General features: G+C 37.2%; 1 protein-coding gene across 3 annotated transcripts in view; it reads right to left on the reverse strand.

The window, feature by feature from the left end:
- PIG-O (phosphatidylinositol glycan anchor biosynthesis class O) overlaps positions 1-22,017 on the reverse strand; it is a 145,493-nt gene that overhangs the window by 74,848 nt on the left and 48,628 nt on the right. For all 3 annotated transcript variants that reach the window (XM_090372867.1, XM_090372864.1, XM_090372866.1), the window contains exon 4: positions 6,035-7,333. In XM_090372867.1, coding sequence (XP_090228993.1) covers positions 6,035-7,333 — 1,299 coding nt within the window. The remainder of the gene's footprint in view (positions 1-6,034; positions 7,334-22,017) is intronic.

The following is a 22,017-nucleotide window of genomic DNA, read 5'->3' on the forward strand; positions in this document are numbered from 1 at the left end:
TTAACTTCAACAATTTCTTCTCCACTTTGCTCTCAGTTATTACAAAATCATTAAGCACCCTGCTACAATTTGATAACCTTCTGTCATTTTCAAACCTTAATAACTCCTCATGTGTGAATGTAGATGCAAAATACTCATTCAGTTTGTTTGCTATCTGAGCAGGATCATCAACAGTCGATATCAAGTGGACCAATCAGATTCATCCCCTTCCTTTTAGAGTTTATATAAGTAAAGAAATCCTTGCTGTTTTTCTTAGCATCCTTTGCCATAGATTTCTCGTAATCTGCCTTTGCCTGCCTAACCTCCTTTGTGACCTGATTACAGACTAGCTTATATCTGCCATAGGCTTCCGAGTCGCTTGATAATTTATATTGTTGTTGATAAGTTACTCTGGGATTACTGCTACCGACATGCAGTACGTTGCATTTGTCAATGTTAAACTACAAATGCCATTTCCGAGCCCACCGACCCATTTTTCCTAGATCTTGTTGAAGTAGCTCGCTCTGATGACTATCAGTAACCACCCTGTAAAACTTTTGTATTATCTGCAAATATCATCATGATGAACCACAGCAGAACCTGAAATCCCAAACACCTTGCTTTCAAGGCTACTGCATGTACTAATAGTAGCAATGTGAGAATCATTTTCACCTCTGCATATGGCTCTAGTTTATCTATTAGTCTATGTATCCCTCTTCCCAAGCTAGCATTTTTCCAACCCACCTGTCACACTCTCGGCATCAGCAAATATTCTTGCACCCCTTCTATTAAAATTTATCCCATCTCTGTAAAAAAGTCTCTTTTGTTAACAAGCATAATGTTGAGAAAAATTCTCACCATGATGTCCATTATAACCTCAAAAGACATCAATCATACTGCATGATGGAAGAGATAGGGGAGGGTTTGCTGCAGCTTTGCTCTTGAGATTAAACATGGGTTCTAACACTTCAAACCTCCATAAGCAAAGTGGTGATATTGATAGTCATCTACCAGTTAATGATAGTCATCTACCACCTGGTAACACAAAAGGGCAGCATTCCTCCGTGTGTGTATTGTGGATGCTACACCTCAAACCCTGCTTACATTAGTTCACACCTGGGTGATCACCTCCAGTACACTACGTACCGTATTTCAGAAATTGAACGTGGAAATTATACCCTCGTTGAGTTTTTTCATTTTCTGATAGAAAAGTTCTAGTAGGCATTTTTTTCCAAAAAAAAAAAAAAACCTGTTTCATTAACATTAAAAATTTGGTTATCTTTGTACATACCTTTTTCAATAATTTCTATAAATTCTTTAGGAAAGTTTTCAGCAGCATCTTTGTCTGCACTTGCACCTACAATACAGACATTATTAGCATTAGCAGAGGCATATGATGCAAGAAAGCAAGCTTATGCAGCATCAGCCAAAAAAAAAAAAAAAACCCTTCCACTTCATCCCTCTGTTTGTTCGAAATACCTGTTCAGCTGAGCCTTAAATTTATTTAGGCTATCAACTTCCACAACAAGGGATGGAAGTCTGTTCCACCAACCAACTACCCGCTGGCTAAAGGCAAATTTCCGCATCTATCCTACATCTGTCTTCCCTCAATTTGAATTTATGCCCTCTCAGGTGATTATTCTGAGCAAGAGGCAGTATCCCATCAGCACTGAGCATGCTCAAACCATTCAAGGCTTTGTACACCTCTATCAGCTCACCTCGCCGGTGCCTAGTCTCCAGACACTGTAATTTGCAAAACTTAAGCCTTTCTTCGTAAGAGCAACCCTTCGTTCCGTTCACTAACCTTGTTGCCCTTCTCTGTACTCGTTCCAGCAGCTCTACATCCTTCTTGAAATGAGACCTCCAGACCTGTATACTTTACTCAATTATGACTCCCCAAGCGTTGTTTAAAACGGAAGAACCAACCACGACTCGCCAAAAAATGTTTCATCAGTTGTCCCTTCTTTGTAATTTTCTTCCGTTACATTTTTTATATATATATAATCATATAAATTAAAATAAGGTATAAAATAAAAATAAAATAATGCCAGCAGTACGGCAAGACAAGACAAGAGCGAAAAGACAAAATTAAACCTAATTTCAAATCAAGCAGGGAGGGAAGAGAGGGGTAAAAAGAGTAAAAATATTGCAGCAGAAACTATAAATTAATTTAGAAAATCTAAATGAACGAATAATAATTCTTTGAAATTTAAGAGCCAGTTAAACAGAAATTTAACGGTGTCCCCTCTGACGGGCACCAGGTCCAAATTTATGTGAAAAATCACCAAAAGAGATTTAAACCACTACAATAAAACAAAACAAAAATAGACAAAAATAGACTGACCATTATGCTCCATCTCGACAGAGGACCACAAGGCCAATAATGGTCAGGGAATCGCTGCATTTCGAACGCTAAACAAATCGCCGCAAAGGAGAATTGATCGTAAGATCAGTCCACCACACCGATCCCCAGATCGAACCGCCAATGCAGGGAATTGAACAGCGGTGGTCCTGATGTAGCGAAAATCAAAAATAGAACAGACATGAGTACTCCAGTGCAAAGCCACACTACTGACAAAAGTAAATTTAACCTGTTTATATAAATGAATAATAAACTATAGATGGCAGTACAGGCGCGGCATTAGCAATTTGCCCAATACTATCATGTGACATATATTTAAATAATGTTAAAATAGTTGGAAAAACGGAATATTTCATAATAAAAAAAATAAATCTCCTTTGCGGCGATTTGTTTAGCGTTCGAAATGCAGCGATTCCCTGACCATTATTGGCCTTGCGGTCATCTGTCGAGATGGGGCATAATGGTCAGTCTATTTTTGTTTTGTTTTATTGTAGTGGTTTAAATCTCTGTTTGGTGATATTTCCCATAAATTTGGACCTGGTGCCCGTCAAAGGGGGCACCATTAAATTTCTATTTAATTGGCTCTTAAATTTCAAAGAATTATTATTCGTTCATTTAGATTTTTTAAATTAATTTAGAGTTTCTGCTGCAATATTTTTACTCTTTTTACCCCTCTCTCTTCCCTCCCTGCTTGATTTGAAATGAGGTTTAATTTTGTCTTTTCGCTCTTGTCTTGCTATACTGCTGGCATTATTTTATTTTTATTTTATACCTTATTTTAATTTATATGATTATATTTCAAGCATCATGTAGAGGAATATGCTTTTTGTTGCCCCTGATGTATGCTGTACCCTCCTTTTTATTTTTATTTTTATTATGAAATATTCCATTTTTCCAACTATTTTAACATTTAAATATATATATACATACACTGTGCTGCCACTTTATTAGGTACACTCCTGCTGTGCACACAAATTGTTTGTCCCACAACGTTGCAAGTCACATGCCCACAGTTGTGGATATAAATGCAGCAGAACAACCTTTCTAGTGTCAGTTAAGCATACAAACCGTAGGAGAACTGGGGGAAAGGAGTGACCTAACAGACTTCGAACGTGGCATGGTAGTAGGTGCAAGACGTGCCGGACAAAGCATCTCTGAAACGGCAGTTCTCCTGAACTTTTCACACACCACAGTTTCAAGGGTGTATCGAGAATGGTGCAATGAACAGAAAACATCCCCTCAATAGCACTCCTGTGGAAGAAAATCGCTTGTTGATGAGAGAGATCAGAGTAGGATGGCTAGAATTGTGCAAACAAACAGACGGGCCACAATGTCTCACATCATGTCATAATACAACCTTGGTGCACAGAACAAAATATCGCAACGGATCACTAGTCGCACTTTGTCGCGAATGGGCTACAACAGCCGATGGCCACATCGCGTACCTTTGTTATCAATGAAGAACGCCTCCTGTGGGCACAGCAACACCAAGCACTGGACTATCGAGGATTGGAAAACAGTTGCTTGGTCTGACGAGTCGAAGTTCTTGGTGCATCATGTTGACGAAAGGCTCAGAATTTAGAAAACACAACATGAATCCATGGACCCGTCATGTCTGACGACTACTGTGCAAGGTGGTGGGGGCAGTGTTATGGTGTTGGGAATGTTTTCTTGGCACATGTTGGGTCCATTGATACCCACAGATTCGCATCTGAATGCCATATCATACCTAAACATCGTTGCAGACCAAGTGCATCCATTCACGTTGACAGTTTATCCTCAGTCAGATGGTTACTTCCAGCAGGATAATGCACCCGTGCGTGCACAAAGCCCGAATCACAATGGAATGGTTCCAGGAACATGGCAATGACTTTTCTTTGCTGCAGTGACCCGCTCAGTCCGTGGATCTCAATCCTATTGAACATCTTTCGGGGTGTCTCCGTAGCCAGGTGGGAAGGAGCAGCAGTGCATAGCATATGCTTCTTGATTAGACCGGGGTTCGAGCCCGTCACCACCAATGCTTAGTTGCTAATGCTCCTAAAAAAAAAAAAAAAACATCTTTGGGATGAGCTGGAAAGGGCTGTTTGCTGCAGGCCTACACCTCCGTCGAATCTCAAGGAACTGCGTAACACACTCGTGTCTGCTGGTACTTCATTCCTGCACAACATTTTCAGCATCTTGTTTAATCCATGCCTAGACGAATTCAGGCTGTTTTGAAGGCTAAAGGAGGCTCAACATACTACTAGATAGGTGTACCTAATAAAGTGGCAGCACAGTGTATATATATAAAAGAAAAGTGCAGCTGAATTTATTTATACTAATTTTCTACATTATTCATAAAAATGTAGTTTCCATACAACAAAATACAGTGTAACCAGTGTAACTACAAATTAGTAGGTCACAGGTTTGAATTATAGCACCTAGATAAAATCTCTGAATGATGATAAATATTAAATAAAACATCATTATCAAGGCACATTTTTCTTAAAGATATAATATATCTAGTTTTCTTTTATATATATTTTTAGCAAAAACATATTTGGTTATGAATAGCCATTGTCATGCAGCTTTAAGCATTAAATCAGTGTAATATTTTAGCATTAGCATTGGTAGAGGCATTTGATGCAAGAAAGCAATCTTATGCAGCATCAGCCAAAAAAAAAAAACAATAAAAAAATAAAAAATAACCACTTCCACTTCACCCCTCTGTTCATTCGAAATACTGTCCAGCTGAGCCTTAAACTTATTTAGGCTATCAACTTCCACGACAAGGGGTGGAAGTCTGTTCCACCAACCAACCACCCGCTGGCTAAAGGCAAATTTCCGCACGTCTATCCTACATCTGTCTTTCCTCAATTTGAATTTATGCCCTCTCAGGTGATTATTCTAAGCAAGAGGAAGAATCCCATCAGCATTGAGCATGCTCAAACCATTCAAGGCTTTATACACCTCTATCAGATCACCTCGCCGGTGCCTAGTCTCCAGACACTGTAATTTGCAAAACTTAAGTGCAGTGGGATTTTTTATGCAAATAAAGAGTAAATAAATAAATAAATGTTTATTTATTCTTGATATGGCTGAAGGCTTGGTTTTGTTTGGTTTTTAGGAGCATTAGCAACTAAGGCCATATTGCTCCGGAATATGCAGTGGTCATTCCTTGACCTTTCCGCATCCTCCGTATTTGGTGGTGACGGGCTCGAACCCCTGGCTGAAGGCCAAGAAGAGTTACTGACAGCTAATGAGTCACATCTTAAACTCAGAAGGGCATTGGGGCACTATTAACTGATCCCAGAGCTTATGATTCACATCAACATCTTTCAAGAAAATTATTTTTTTTTGTCCAGAAGATAAAATGGGCACCTATAAATCAAGCCTGCTGATTTCATATGGATATTATCTGTAGCTATGACTATTTTAGAAATTATAATAACTAATAATCATGTTTAATGAGAAGTATTTATTCCAAATAATATTCTTACTGGCTTAATTTTCTCCAGGTCAACATTTTTACCTAGTGACACCTAAAATTATTTTTAGACCTTTTGGTTGATATTTAGCAATATGACAGAAAAAAAAGAAGGGAGGAGGGGGATTAAGAACAGTCTGACCACAGTTTTACAACTAGTATCAATTATTTCTACAATATTTATACTTAAAAACTGTATATATAATTATTTTCAGTATAATGCCAACCTGTTTGTTGTGAAGGATGTGCTCCAGGATATGAGGTGATGCCAAAGATGTTGTCCAGTAGAGGCATATGCATATACAAATGGCAGGAACACCATAATACAAAGAAATTACTGCTGGACTGTAACGATTCAAGGACACAAAGGAATGCAACCAAAAAACTAATAAACCAAAAGGAACAGCCACAGAAATCCAAGAGAGCAGAAGACGTATTCCACAGTAACTCTTCCATTCGGGAGAGATACTAGATAAAGAAAGAAGGAAAGGTGATGTTTCACAATGGAGTTGCTCCTCTCTACACTTTTTGAAGGCACTACCTGATCGAACAAGCAACATCATGCATAGAAACAAGAGTACTGCTTTAACAGTTATGGGGAACAATTCTTTTTTAGTTTTCTTAGGCTTGCAATTATCGGCTAAGCAATAAGTAGGCAATATATAAGCAATCAGCGATGTCTGTAAGAAAAAATGAACTATGATACCTTCATTTACTATAAAGCTATTTGAAAAGGATGCTATAAAGTAACAGATAATTATGATATAAGCAATGACACTCTGAATATCAAAAACTGAAGCTTTTATAAAAAACCATGCTCTAGGTAGCTGGTACCACAATCCAGCTAATGATGAGAGTATAGTTATAAAAAATAAACCCCAAGTTATTACATAATCATCTAATTTTAAATGAAATGCACAACTTAAAATAGCTATTAAGATTCCTATGGTTCCAATAACAATAACTGTTAATGTTGCCAAAAATACCACAGAATATTTAGAGGACACTACTGCTAATGAAATTACCAAGATGGTTGTTAGATAAAGAATTAATAGACCAGCAGCCATTGAAGGAAGATTAAACACAGCCCAAATCTGTTCACAGTGATTTCTAACAAACATGAGATAGTTGGTATACTGCGTGAGCATATAATGCAAAGTAGACTGAGATACAGATTTATCTATGCAACTAGTGCTTAAGTTTTGCCACATCTGTGCTATGAAGTGTAACATGTGTTTACTTTCTGAAAGAATTTCTGGTGGAAACTCTGAAGATGCATGAGAGTATGAATCCAGATAGCGATACACCTGTGCAACATTGAGGGCTTGCACAACAACGGCAGAAAGCAAGGGATACAAAGATGGATCCATACAAGAATTGCTATAAGAAAAGTTCATATATGGCTGTTGTAAACTGTAGAACAACTGAGTAATAACAGAACCAAGGTTTGAGAATGGAACTGGAATTCCCAGAAGTAATGCAACTGTCGGGACCAAGTCTGTTTGCCGTATTACCTGAATATCTACCTGTTGGGGGGGGGAAAAAAAGTTTTCAAATTCTATCGAAGTACACTAAAATAATATTAATAAATAGTACTTATACCTTAACAATATAAAAATCAAAACAACTTACAAATAAAAACGTGCAAGTCATTTGTTTTTCAAATAAAGTATTAATTTCCATTGATGGTAAAGATTTCAGCCCTACAGGACACGCACAAAAAAAAAAAAAAAAAAGTCATCTTTCAGAATAACTGAAAGACATACCTGCAGCAGAGATCTGGTGGTCAGTAACTCACGATCTCTGCAGAATGTTTTTTAATAGCTCTATAATCTTGGGTTGCGCACACTAAGGTTGTTCCCAACTTATGATTAAACACACATACACACAGTCCTTGTATACCATGCTGTGAAGTGTTATATGGGAATGGAATAGACTAGAAAAACTGAATTTATCTTATAATATAAACTCTTGTTTTTCCTTATAATCTTACCTTACAAGGTTTATTATAACAAAGAAGAGAAAAAATTATTTTTTATGAGCAGTGATGAAGGTCAAAATGGTCAGATGACCACTATTATATGGAATGTGCAATCATTCCCTACAACAAGGTACAACTCTGAATGACAGTCTCTTATTGCAACAAAAATTGGAAACAAAAAGAGTGAATAGAGTAGCATAATTATTGCATTTATACATCTACTAGTTTAGTGTAGTATTCTCTAATTAAATTGAATTTAAATGGAAATCATTAGCATTAGTAGAGGCATATGATGCAAGAAAGCAAGCTTATACAGCATCAAAAAAAAAAACGCATCCCATTTCACCCATCCAGACACTCCAAATGTTTGTCTAGTTCTGCTTTGAATTTATTCAACTTCCACGACAGATGGAAGTTTGTTCCTGGAATCAACCATCCACTGGCTAAAGGCATATTTCCGCACATCTATTCTACAACTGTCTTTCCTCAGATTCAAGTTATGTCCCCCTCAGGCGATTAATCTGGGTAAGAGAAAGAATCCCATCAGCATTAAGTGTCATAATGGAGTTCCTGTTCCTTTTATTACTGTTTTAATTGTTTCTAAAACTTCCCCCTCCCCTTTTTACATATTTCTTATTACAAAGTTTAACCTTCTTTTAGTACTCCCCTATTCCTTTGTTATACCCACTTACTAAGGGTTTCTACAGAATCTTTTATTTGTAATATTCAATTATCAACTCCATTATAACAAAGCATAGAAGTAAACCTCTCACAAAGTTCTACTGAGCTGCTTCTTAAAATAACCTATATTATAAACACAGAGAAGCTTACGCTACTAGCTTGGATATAAGTCACATGCCTTTAGTGATATTCGTATGGGTATCACAGCAATTGTGCCAAATATGGAAATGCGCTTGGCACTTCGGGTAGTCACCAGACACAGATTCAGAGAGAAGGGGAGGGGGGATATTGTGATCATTCCTTTTCCATCACGTGCCATCCAGGTGCACGAGATGAGTACTGGAGAGTCCAGTCAGATCTCAGGTTTATGTAAACTCTGGAGGATTTTCTCCCTTTGAAAACTGGGTCCTGGGAGACCCCAGGGGACAGAAGAGAAAAAAAGTGACGAAAAGGAGAGCCAAAGAGTAAAGTGGAAGGGAAGGAGAGTGTCGGGAGGTGTCATCGAAGAAGTTTTTGACCATAGTGCACAAAAAATGTCATGATAGTATTTCTTTGTGGTATGATGTCTGTGTCGTTGCCAAGGAGAAGGCCGTCGCCCAATTCCCCAGGATGAAGTTGCCCATGAGAGGACAGCAAGGGAGCAAGAGAGAAAAATGGGGTACGTGAGAATCTCTTTGCATAAGAGTGAAAGGATTGCGAGTAAATAACTGAACAGAAAATATTCATGTTAATTCTTACCCATAATGAACAATGATTTCTTCCTAAGAATATATTTCTTCTTAATGTTATGCCTAGTACATCATGTGTTTATTATTATTCTGGTAACTTAATAGATAGGGCTAACGAACTGATATTTCCAATAACACGTTTTCTACGTAAAGCAATGACAATGGCTACTTGTGTGAAATTACTATAATATGGGCTCAAACGAGTCACCAATATTAACTAATTATTATGTTGACTTATTCTCATAAATGTCGCATATGTTATATTAGAATGCTCATGTCTTTAATCTTTTTAATCTTCTTGGATGGAAGGTGTGATGTATGTTTGCTTATTAATTTGTTATATTAAATGTTTTGTTTGAAATAACTGTCTCTCTCTCTCTCTGCTAAGTCTTCATTTACACCAGAGAAAAACCAGTTGTAGAATCAAGAAAGGTTTGCAACATTAGAGATTTTAAGCTAATTGGCATAACTGAAGTCTCTAATGTAACACAACGCTAATCTAAATCACGATATTTTATTGGTGGGGCGATTCCCCCCCCCCCCTTTAAAATATTCAGGATATACAAATTATTGTCCTATTTTACCACTAGACAGATATATTAAACTAGAGGAATGTTCAGAACTTAAGTGCACTGACAGTAAAAAATATTAGGAGCACCTGAACTCCCTATCTTCATTTAGCAACAGAAAAGCCCAGAGAACCCCCTAAAATACTGGGCATGTGACAAAACCCCAGTTACACTGGTGCTGTAACCCCCCCCCCCAGTAACATGAGCTTGCTCAAACCATTCAAGGCCTTATACACCTCAATCAGATCACCTCGCAGATGCCTAGTCTCTAGACACCGAAATTTGCAGAACTTAAACATTTCTTCATAAGAGCAACCCTTTGTTCCATTCATCAAACTCGTTGCCCTTCTCTGTACTCAATCCAGCTCTACATCCTTCCTAAAATGAGGTCTCCAGACCTGTATACAGTAAGCAAGGTGTGGACTGACCATTGCCTTATACAAGGGGATTATCACCTCCTTATCCCTACTAGAAAAAGTCCTGTATATCATTGACAAGACACCATGAGCTATTCTTGAAGACTATCTGCACTGCTCAGAAACCTTCATATTTGACTGCACAGTTACCGCCATGTCTTTTTTATTCTTCACTACTCTGATTGTAGTAACCACACAGTTGATATCATACCCAGATTACGGCTTTATAGTGTTCAACAACCTATGCATTGAACACTAAAACCTGTGTTGAGCTTATTAAAAAGAGAAATAGGTGTATGCATATTAATGCTAGTAGTATAGTCAACAAATCTGATGAATCTGAATTACTGGTTTGGTCATTAAATGTGAGCATTGTAGGATTATTATAAGCATGATGCCACTCAGACATAAAGAATAAGGTATTTGTATATGGTGAGTCTGTGTATGGAAGGGGGGGGGGAGAGAGAGGGGAAGAGAGAGAGAGAGAAGGGGGTGATGAATTATGTTCTTGGTTAGGAAACACTATCTAAGATACTGTACCCGGTTTGTGTGGGAGGTCTGTGCAATGTTGAGTCAGTTTGGTCTGAAGTATTAGAAAAACAAAAATGAGAGGAAAATGACTGTGATGAATACAAAAAAACATGACAGACAAATAGGCAAATAAGGCAAAATAACACAAATATCTATACAGGCAAATAGAGTGGGCCAGTAAATCAGAATGTCTTATAATGGGAGATTTTAACTCCAGATATTAACTGCATCTTGTTCACTGGTGACTTACACAGCAACAAGACTTTTCTGAATTTACTGAAGTACTGTTTTCCATACTTTTTTAATCAACACAAGGGTTAATCAAAAAGTGCTGAGAACAGAGTACAAAAGACAGGTACAAAATTCCTTTTTTTTTTTTTTTCCCCCCCAATGTATTCATCCTAGAGTTTAATATACTTATTTTATAACTTTAACTGAAAAGATTTTAATCCTTCAAAAAAAAAAAAAAAAAAACTCCAAGCTGAGCATCAAACCAGACTTGCAAAGCTACATTTAACTATTCTTTATGGGTTATACTAGACGAGCGCTTGAAGCATGGCATCGGCAGTGCCTTCCAACACCCAGCTTTATAGGAAGCAGAAGGTAAAGGCATGTAAACTAGACGGGCACTTCGAACGGCGTGTAGAACAACATAAGATGGCGTAAGACACCTGCCAACACCTTCAGACGCGTTACAAGCGTGTGCACCTTGGCGTTTGCATAGCCTGAGGAGACAATCCCCATGTATGGAGTGGTTGGCCTTAATTGGTTTGTTTATTATACTTTGGGGAAGACAATGTTTGACACAGAGGAGTTTATTTGTGAAGTGGAAAGGAGGCCTCTCTTGTACAACATGTCATTAAAAGACTACTCCAGCAAAGAAATAAAGGTAGAGTGTTGTATTAAAATTGGAAAATAAATGTTTCCAAACTGGGATGAACTATGTAATGATAAGAATCAGAAAGCTCAGTTCTGAACCTTACATTTATTGTAAATATTACTTATATTTTAGTTTCATTAGTTAACGAAATGCAAGTTTGTTCACTTACAGAGACAATTTATTAGTAGATTGTGGGTTATCTGTGTAAGGAATCACGAATGTATATAATTTAAGTAAATAAAGAACCTTATTATTATTAAATAAGATCAAAACAGTAATCAGTAATCGAAAAAATGCTGAAGGATATCTGCTGCAACAGTAAAACTAATGTCGGTGTTAACAAATGAGAATAACGTGCGCTGTCTTCTTCCAAAACAAATTTTGAAAACCTTTTGTTTCAAACATAACTTCAGTGTCTTTCTTTTTTGAAAAGTATTGCAAAAGCAATGAAGGTAAGCAGTAAGCCACTAAGTACAGAGTCATTGCCAGCGTGATACAGGGGATAAAAAATAATGCACGAAACTGTTTCTTGGGATAAAAAACATGACCAAAAGAATTGCAACAGATTGTTTTTGAAAAACGAAAAGATCATACTTCCTTTCTTCAATGTGTGTGTTGCATCTACTAAGCACAAAAATCGAGGAAATTCATCTGTTGGAAGCTACACTGGGAACGGGAAAACCGGGTGTAAAACTGATAACGCTGCAATGCCCATTTGATAAAAAAAAAAAAAAGTTTGCTTTATTGTAATTGTTTTTAGGGATCAATATCGATACAGCACCTTTTCTGAATCTATATTTGATCTTCTAATGAAATTTCTAGAAAATATTTCTATTTATAGCTGTGTTACAAACTTCAAAAACTGGTGTCTTCTCATGAACATGCGTAAGTGATTCCTGAACTGTTTCTATTGGAATGATCTGTTGTTGTAGCAGTAGGGTTTTAGGAGCATCAGTGACTAAGGCCACATTGCTCTATGTATACTGTATGTAAATTGCGTGTGCTGTGGGTTGATTTTCTGACTGCTAGACAAAAAAAAACAAAGATAACCTGAGAGAAAATACCATGCTAAAAACCTTGCCTTAGACCAACTAACTTAGCCACATTGTGAAAAAGGCCCATAAAAATTCCTTCCATATGTTGTTGTTGTTGTTATTTGGTTTTTAGGAGCATTAGCAACTAAGGCCATATTGCTCTGGGGATATGCAGTAGCCATTCCCTGACCTTTCCGCATCCTCCGTATTTGGTGGTCACGGACTCGAACTCCAGTCTAATCAAGAAACGTGTGCTATGCACTGCTGCTCCTGCCCACGGAGGCGCCATTCCTTCCATAATCATCAGGACTCGAACTCATATCTTTTCCACCTGGTGTAGGGAAGGCAGAGATCCTACCAACTGTGTTGGTAGGATCTCTGCCTTCCCTACACAAGGACACAAGGATCCACAAGGGCATTGGAATGAGCAGCAGTCTTGAAAGCAAGATACTGGGGATTTCAAAAACTGCTGGGAATCATCATGAAACAAGTAAACACATGGGCTGTGTTAGGGTAACTAGTATAAAAACAGATGCATATATACTTGCATGTACACCAATGCTAGAAGTGTAGTAAATAAATTTCATGAATTTGAAATGCTGGTCAAGACATCAAATTCAGACGGTGTTGGGATATCAGAGACATGGTGTCACACAGATATAAGGGATGCAGAATTTGAATATGGGGTGTATGATGTGTACAAAAAGGGCATTATTATTATTATTATTATAGTCTTTGGTGGCCCCTAGACATTTGTCCAAATCCACCTAATATCACGGACTTTATTATTATACATAAAACAAGCCTGGAAAAAAAAATAGTGTTAGATTTGTGTAATGTGTAAGTGCGAGTTTATATTATACACAGGACACCCAGCCACCAAGCAGCAGTCATCACCTAGGATAACTGCAACCTGATGCCCATCCCTATGAATGCGGAGCTGAGCCCGGGTCTACTATACTGTCTGTGCTGACTGCACAAAATTCCTGCATCCTCTGGTAGAAGTGCTAAACCAGAGGGTGCCAGCAATCTGGCCCCCAAGTTGCCCAGGCCTGGGACCCAGCATAAAAAAAATAATAATAAATTTAAAAAATAATAAAAATAATAATAAAAACAAATAATAAAAATAAAAATTAAAATAAATAAATAAAAAATAAAGTTAAAAAAATTTTTTTTAAATATTAATAATAAAATAACATAATAAATCTCTCCTCCCTGCACAGGCATTTAGGATTCAAAGCCTCCTACTCCTGTGTGCAGAGGAAAAAAATAAAATAAAATAATAAAAAAAGACACCATCCTAGTCCACTATCCCGCACTTAGTTACTTACATAGTGTCAGCAATCACAAAAAATAACAATAAATAAAAAAACGAATACTAGGGTGGTTAGGGGAAAAAAAAAAAAAAACTCTCCACCCCCCTACCCAAATCTCACCCCTGGCACTTTATCCCGCACTAGGTTAATTTACGGTGCCAAAAAAAAAAAAAAAAAAAAAAACACAACAACAATAAACAGTTATTAGTTTACAAATATCCAGACTGATAACTGTCTTCTTTTTAGAAATACAGAAATAACAAATCTTTGAAAAGCAACAAACTTATTATAATCTGACAAGTAATTATTTTCATTTCCATACCTCAAATCACTAATTACATTCTGTAATTCAGCTCTGTAATTCTCATACAACAAACAATCATATAATACATGCCACCAATGTTTCTTCAACACCACATGCACAGTAAGGGTTCAACTTTAAACCAAAATAATATAATTTACTATTCAAAGAACCATGCCCTGTTAACAAAAAAGAAGTCTCCATACTAGGAAAAAACAACTTATTCAATTTAAAGCATGCAAAAGAAACATTTGGAATAAAAAGTCTGGTGACCACCCCAGTAATACTATACATCCATCTGGCTTGCCAGATTTCTATTATCTTAGCATATATTCTTTTCTTTTCAAATTTAGGATCTACGTTAAGGTCACATACAATGTTTAAACATGTGAAATTATTATGCTTCCTAATATGGTAACAGAGATCTAACGGCATATGGCCTGCTAATACCTGCATTTGTTGACACAGTTCTGCAAACCCTCTGAATTGCCAACGCACTGTTCTTTGAACATAATTTAACTTGGCTTTAAACAAGCTTATTCACACAAGTTACCAACACTGATGATACATAAGTCACTATTGGCAGAAAAACTGCCTAATAATAAAGATTTAAATCTGATCTATGTAACTCCCATTCTGATCTAGAAATCTGTATTACTGCTGCACTAAAACACTTAATTTTATTCATCGAATAAAGCAAATGTAGAACAAAAGTTAACCTCGCATCTAATAAAACACCTAAATACTTAGTTTGGGCAACAAATTTAATTTGCTTACAATTTAACAAATTCAGTTTTGGAATATCAGAGACATGGTGTCACACAGATGTGAGGGATGCAGAATTTGAATATGGGGTGTACAATGTGTACAGAAAGAGCAGACATGAAAGGAGATGGGGAAATGGTTATGGTCTTAGTAAAGAAACAAAATCTAAGGCAGTGCATCCAGTTGATATGGATGGCCAATGCAATGTTGAGTCAGTTTGGTGTGACATAAGCAATGAGAAAGCATTAAAGTGTTATAGGCCTATGACTCTGGTGAGTGCAATGAAAACTATACAGAGAAATTGTAGTCCAGTAAACTAAAATGTCTTATAATGGGCAATTTTAACTTTCCAGATATTGACTGGAACTTGTGGGTTGGTCACTCACACACACAAGCAATACTTTTGTTTGTGGAGTTACTGAATGACTGTTTTCTACAGCAGCATGTTAGAGAGGCAACAGGAGGTAGTAATACTCTTGATCTGATTGAATTATGAATTATTGGCAGTGATAAGAATCTGATGCATTAAGAATCTGAAGATAAAAGAATCTGAAGATAAAAGAGCCACTAGGTGGCAATGATCACATTGTATTTTTTTTTGGATTCATTTAAAGACATAACTACCATCAAGGGTAAAGGGAGGGATTTTTACTTTCATAAAAGTAACTATAGTGGTCTCAGACAGTTTTTAAATTTTATACAGTGGGACCAACTGATGATGTTACCATCAGCAAATTCGATATGGGTTAAAAGAATTAATCATAGAAGCATTCAAGGAATTATACTCTTCAAGGAATAAGCCTAAATGGATGTCAGATGAACTGATGAAACTCATGGCAGAGAAGAGATGCGCATGGGTTGCATATAAATTATTGGGTGACACAGAAGAGTATGGTAGACAAAGTACTCTGTAATCATTCACAAAGGAAGTCAGGCGAGTGAAGACAGATTAAAAGAAATCTTTGGTGAAAGATGCAAAGAAAAACAACAGACTTCTTTACTTATGTAAACACTAGAAAAAGGGGGATGAATCAATTGGTCCACTTGATATTGATGGTTTCACTGTTGCTGATCCTGCTCCGGTTGCTGACAAACTGAATGAGTATCTTGCATCTACATTCAGACATGAGTAATTCTTTAGGGAAGGGGACGTTGGAAGTTTATCAAACCCCGACAGGGAACTAGTTTCCAGAGCAAGATTTCCAGCATCCCCTCCCCGAACTTCTTCAACCCATGCACTGTACTACTGGTACTGATACTAGTACTAATATAATATAACACTAATAATAATATTTTAATGTAACAGTAGCATAATACTAATACTAGGTGGTAGATGACTCTAATCAACTCAACTAGTGCAATACCACCACTTTGCTTACTGGAGGCCTGAAGTGATGAAGCCCATGTTTAGTCCAGAGAGCAAAGCAACCAGCATTCCCCCTCTCTCCTTCAACCCATGAGCGGTACTAAGTATTATAGGTTTTGGTACCATTCATGTTTGGGGTTTACATAAAAATAATAATAATAAATGATTTTGTAAGAACTGAGAGGAAAGTGAAAGAAAAATTGTAAAATAAGAAAGGCACCTGCAGTAGATGAGATCTATCAAATTATATTAAAGGAGGCAGCAAATGTAATTGTGCAGTCAGATATGAAGTTCTCTGAGCAATGCAAACTGGCTGCAAGGCCAGCTCATGGGATTTTGTCAATAATATACAGGAATTTTTCTAGTAGGGATAAGGAAGTGATTATCCCATTGTATAAGGCAATGGTCAGGCCACATTTTGAGTACTGCATACAGGTCTGAAGGCCTCATTTTAGGAAGGAAGTAGAACTAATGGAACATGTATAAAGAAGGGCAACAAGATTGGTGAGCAGAACAATGGAGTGCCTTATTAAAAAAAAAAAGGGCTTTAGTTCTGCAAACTGCAGCCTGGAGACTAGACACCTGAGATCTGATTGAGGTGTTTAAGACTTTGAATGGATTGAGCAAGTTCAATGCTGATGGGATTCTTCCTCTTGCGCAGACCACACGAGGGGGCACAAATTCAAATTTAGGAAGGATGGTTGCAGAATAGATGTGCAGAAGTTTGCCTTTAGCCAGCAGGTGTTGATTGCTGGAAAAAACCCATTTGTTGTGGAAGTTGATAGCTTAAAAAAATGGAAGAACTAGACAAACTATTAGAGGGAATGAATAGGTGAAATGAGTGTCTATATTTTTGACTGATGTTGTGTAAGCTTGCTGTTTTGCATTATTTGCCACTGCTAATGCTAATTCAAATTTAGTAGCCCCCCCACCAATAGCACTACATGCAAATTACATGAAATATCGCTCTAAATGAAAATGAAAGCCAGTCACAACAACGTGACCAAAAGGGTGAAAGAAAAAATAAAATACTGACCATTGTGCCCCATCTCATCAGAAGGACAGAAGGCCAATAATGGCCACATAATCACTGCATTTTGAATGTTAAACAAATCAATGTGCATCACCAACAGATATGCTAATCAAATCAATAATGCAGTATATTTGAATAATAGTGGCCCCTTATGCAGTGAAAAATTATACAATGGATCAGAACACTCACAAGACAATGGCAACACCAAACCAATGACACAGAATAACAGTTAAATAAGAATACATCCAAAATATATTGAACTACAGATCGTAAGGCAAGTGGCACATTAACATTTCAGTTCACTACTAAACATGTAATATAAAAATAAAATTTGACTATATAAGTAAAAAAGAAAACAATAAAGAAAAGAAAAAAAGAAAAAAAAAAAAAATCAGTATGGCAAACATAGGTGACTCCAAAGCATTACCCACCACACATTGCAAAAAAAATTTGAATATTTGAAAAAATATGCCAGCACCACATGGCAAGCCAAGTAAGTAGCAAATAGAAAGTAAACCAGTACAAAACTTCGGCAACAAACAAAATATGTTTTATACTAACTTCTCATATTACTACATTTCTCTGTTAGAATAAAACATTATGCAATAATGATAATGTAAACTTGATAGCATAATACATATTATTGCTACGTAACTTGTGAATAGAGTGATGTTATGACCTACCTGGAATGGGACATTAAACAGACCAGGGATTCAAATAGTGTGGTCAATCGTGTGCAAACTCAGCATTCAGATGGATGTTTATGAGAGCTTGAAAAATAGGGTGCATGATTGAATTAAAGTGGTGGCCCATCAAGCTCTTAGCCGCCTAACTCAATAGCAGAGCTTACACTTGTGCATCAGGCAACACAGTGGCAAAACCCAAGGTGCAATGAGCTGGTCTCACAGGAGGTAGTTATTGTCGGTGGCTCTATTGTCAGGAAATCAATAAATATATTGTGCAAAAAGGATAGGTGGAATAGGACCAGCATGTATGTGCCAGGGACAAAATTATATGTTGTAGAGCTGATGTCATCATTTACAGTCACAAAAAAGTGATATTGTTGTAAATGTTGGCATTAATGATATTAAAAGTAGGAAAATTGAAAATTACTTAACAAGTACAGGGAAATGTTTAAAAAAAAGCTAAGTCAAAATCATTCAAAAAGGATCATCACATCACCTGTAACAATTACCTCCAAACAGTGTAAGTGGAGCATCAATGAGGACTACAACTGAAAAACTTTGTGAAGTATGGCTGATGACCACTGAAGTAAACCATGAATCCCTAAAGTACTCATGGATAACTGAAATATGCCAGACAATCCCTCTGATAAAGATACTAGCTTCCCAGTATTTTTATAGTGTTCAGGACCAACTCCTATTATTTCTTACTAATTTTAATTCCACTATCTTATTGGTGGAGCTGATTACTTTGAGATCTACTGTCAGTGAGATCTTATCCATTTCTCTCTTGAAATTTTGAATTGCTATTGCCCTAGCAAGGAAATGTTTTAAAAAATTTGCATGTTAGGATTAAATTTTAAAGTGTCTGCAATTCTGCCCATACATGATAGGAGGGAGTACTTGTTAAGAGCCTTGTCGAACAATTCAGCCCTGGAGAGACTGTGCAAGGCTCATGGGACAGAATATTTCTCAGTGTGGTCTGTGCTTGTTAAACAGGTGAGACTGCTTTTACGGGAATGGGATGCACTTAAATAGAATGGGTTAAAAGAATATTTGTTGATGCTATTGAGCCAGTGTAAGATGGGTCATTAAACTGCTCGTTTGGGGAAAGGGGATACAGAGACTAACTAGAACCACAGGCAGAAATGAAAATGATTCTTGCACTGCTTCTATTGGAATAATATACAGCAGCAACATGCAAAGCGAGGTGTTGGGTATTTTAAGCTCTGCTCTAGATCATTACGGAAAAAGTAAATACATGGACTGTGTTAAGGTAACTAAGAGCAAAACAAAAAGGGGAGAATGATCTCACACATGCATGTACAGTGATTTTAGGAGAATAGTAAACAAATTTGATGAATTTGAAGACTAATCAAGTCAGAAAATGCAGACATTTAGGGATATTGGAGATGTGGTGACACTCAGAAATAAGAGATGCAAAATTTCAATATGGGGAGTACAATTTGTATAGAAAGAACAGAGCATATAATGCATCATGTTTAATCTTGCAGCACCAGATTCTCCCAAACTCTGCATAGTATACTGTGTGTTATAGTACAAACTTTGTAAATGCCAGAGATGGTGTGAATTATTGTGTAGTCTGTGTAGTGTTGGTTCTCATCGCTCCTGTGGTGGGACCCCATCCTCCACAAAAGTGGGGACTGTTAAGAAGAGAAAAATATTTAGGGGTGGTAGAGTCCACCAGGTGAATGTTTGGATGGAAGGTGGGTTTTGGAAGGGGAGTAAAGTCATATGGTCAAAGTGACCTATGTGGCGGTGGAGTGGGGGGGGGGGATGTGCACTGTTAGTGCACATTGCAATGAGGTAAGAAATCCCACACTGGCCAGATCAGCTGCAGCCAAGGCCATGCCTCTAAAGAGGGGAAAATGATCTCAGCAATACAGGGGGGGGCCTAAGTAGGCTGACCCTACTGCAGTCTAACTTGGGGGAGGAGGGCTACATAAAGGACAGCCAACAAAGGAAGGGGGTATGCTCTTAGTTTAAAAGCAAATTAAATCTAAAGCAGTGCATCCAGTAAACATGGTTGGCCAGTACAACGGCGAGACAGTTGGTGTGAAACAAGCACCGGGAAAGCAAAAATGAAAGGAGTGTGTCACAGGTTTAATGACTGTGCAAGCGTAACAACCAACTATAAAGAAAAACAGAGTGGGCCACTAAATAAGAATGTTTTATAATTGATAATTTTAGCTTTCCAGATACTGACTGGAGCTTGTGGGTTGGTAAAAATCACATAGCAAGACTTTTGTGGATTTATTGGATGACTGTTTTCTACCGTCAGCATGTCAGAGAGGCAATACCCATGTTCTGATTATTCACAGTGATTCTTCATGCATTAAAAATCTACAGGCAAAAGATGCACTGGGTGACAGTGATCACAGCATATTGATGTGGGATTTACTTAAAGATATAACTACTGTCTGGGGAAAATGGAAGGTCTTTTATTTTGATAAGGGTGACTACAGTGGTCTCAAGAAAGTTTTTAAATTCTATGCAATGGGCCAACTGATGTTACCAACAGAAAATTCTAAATGGGAAGCAATTGTATAAGTTACTAGGTTTTCCACACCAACTAAGAAATACTCTTCTATGCTTAGACCTAAATGAATGTCAGATAAACTAATAAGACTTGTGGCAGAGAACAAAAAAACAGGGGATGCATATAAATTATCATGTGATACAGAACTGTATGGAAGGCATAAACCAATACGCAATCAAATTACAAATAAGGTTAGGCAAACTAAGGCAAATTATGAGAGGAATTTAGCAAAGGATGCAAAGATTTCTTTAATTATGTTTGCAATAGAAGACAAGGGTTGAATCATGTTGGTCGACTTGATATTGATGGTTTAATTATTGATGATCCTGCTCATCAGTTTGTCAGGTTCCTGACAAACAAAATATATATTCAGTTTGTTAGGTTGATAACACACTGAATAGGATTTTGCATCTACATTCACACATGAGGAATTCTTTAGGGAATGGGATGCCAGAAATTTGTCAAACTAACAGGGAGATAAATGATTTTGTAATAACTAAGAGGAAATTGGATGAAAAATTTTTGAAGCCAATCATAAAAAAGGCATCTGAGGAGGATGGGATTAACAATTATATTAAGGGAGGCAGCAAAGGAGATAAGAAAACCCTTAGCCATCATTAAAGAGCATCTCTGGATTCAGACAAGGTCCCTAAGGATTGGAGATGTGCAAATGTATCCCTAATTCACAAAGGGGGATGAAAATGTGACATAGGTAATTACAGACCTGTTACCTTAACATCTGTTCCAGGGAAAATGGAGTCATGGGTCAAAGACATAATGCAGGATCATCTGGACAGGAATGTAATTATACTGCAGTCACAAAATGGATTTGTTAAGAGCAACCTTATCTAACCTATCTGATTGGATATTATGATGCAGCAACAAAGGAACTGGACACAAAAAATAATTTTTATATCATATACTTGGATTTTGGGAAAGTATTTGATACTACTGCACATAAAAAAAGTAAAGTAAAAGTAAAAGATGCCAGAAACCAGCCATTATCAACCCACTGCAGGATGGAAGCCTCCTCAACAATTCATGTTGAGGGAAACGGACCATAATCTGCCACGCTGGTCCAGTGCGGGTTGGCAGATCGACCGTATTCAGCAGTCAGGGGCTTGAACCCCCGGTCTACTCAAAGAGCGTGTGCTACTGCACTCCCGCTCCTGACCACTCGGCTACTGCTATAAAAATTGGAGCAGTGTTGTATTAAGATTAAATTACTGCTATAGATAAAGGGATGGATGAGTGGGAGAAGAGAGAGTGGTTATCAATAGACTGCTCCTCATGGAGCAGTGTTATGAATAGAAGCCTATGCGCCAACAACTACCAAAAAAAAAAAAAAAAAGTGTTATGAATGGAG

This window comes from Mastigoproctus giganteus, chromosome 4, assembly GCF_048544385.1.
Source record: "Mastigoproctus giganteus isolate SK-2022 chromosome 4, ASM4854438v1, whole genome shotgun sequence".
NCBI classification, from domain to species: Eukaryota; Metazoa; Arthropoda; class Arachnida; order Uropygi; family Thelyphonidae; genus Mastigoproctus; species Mastigoproctus giganteus.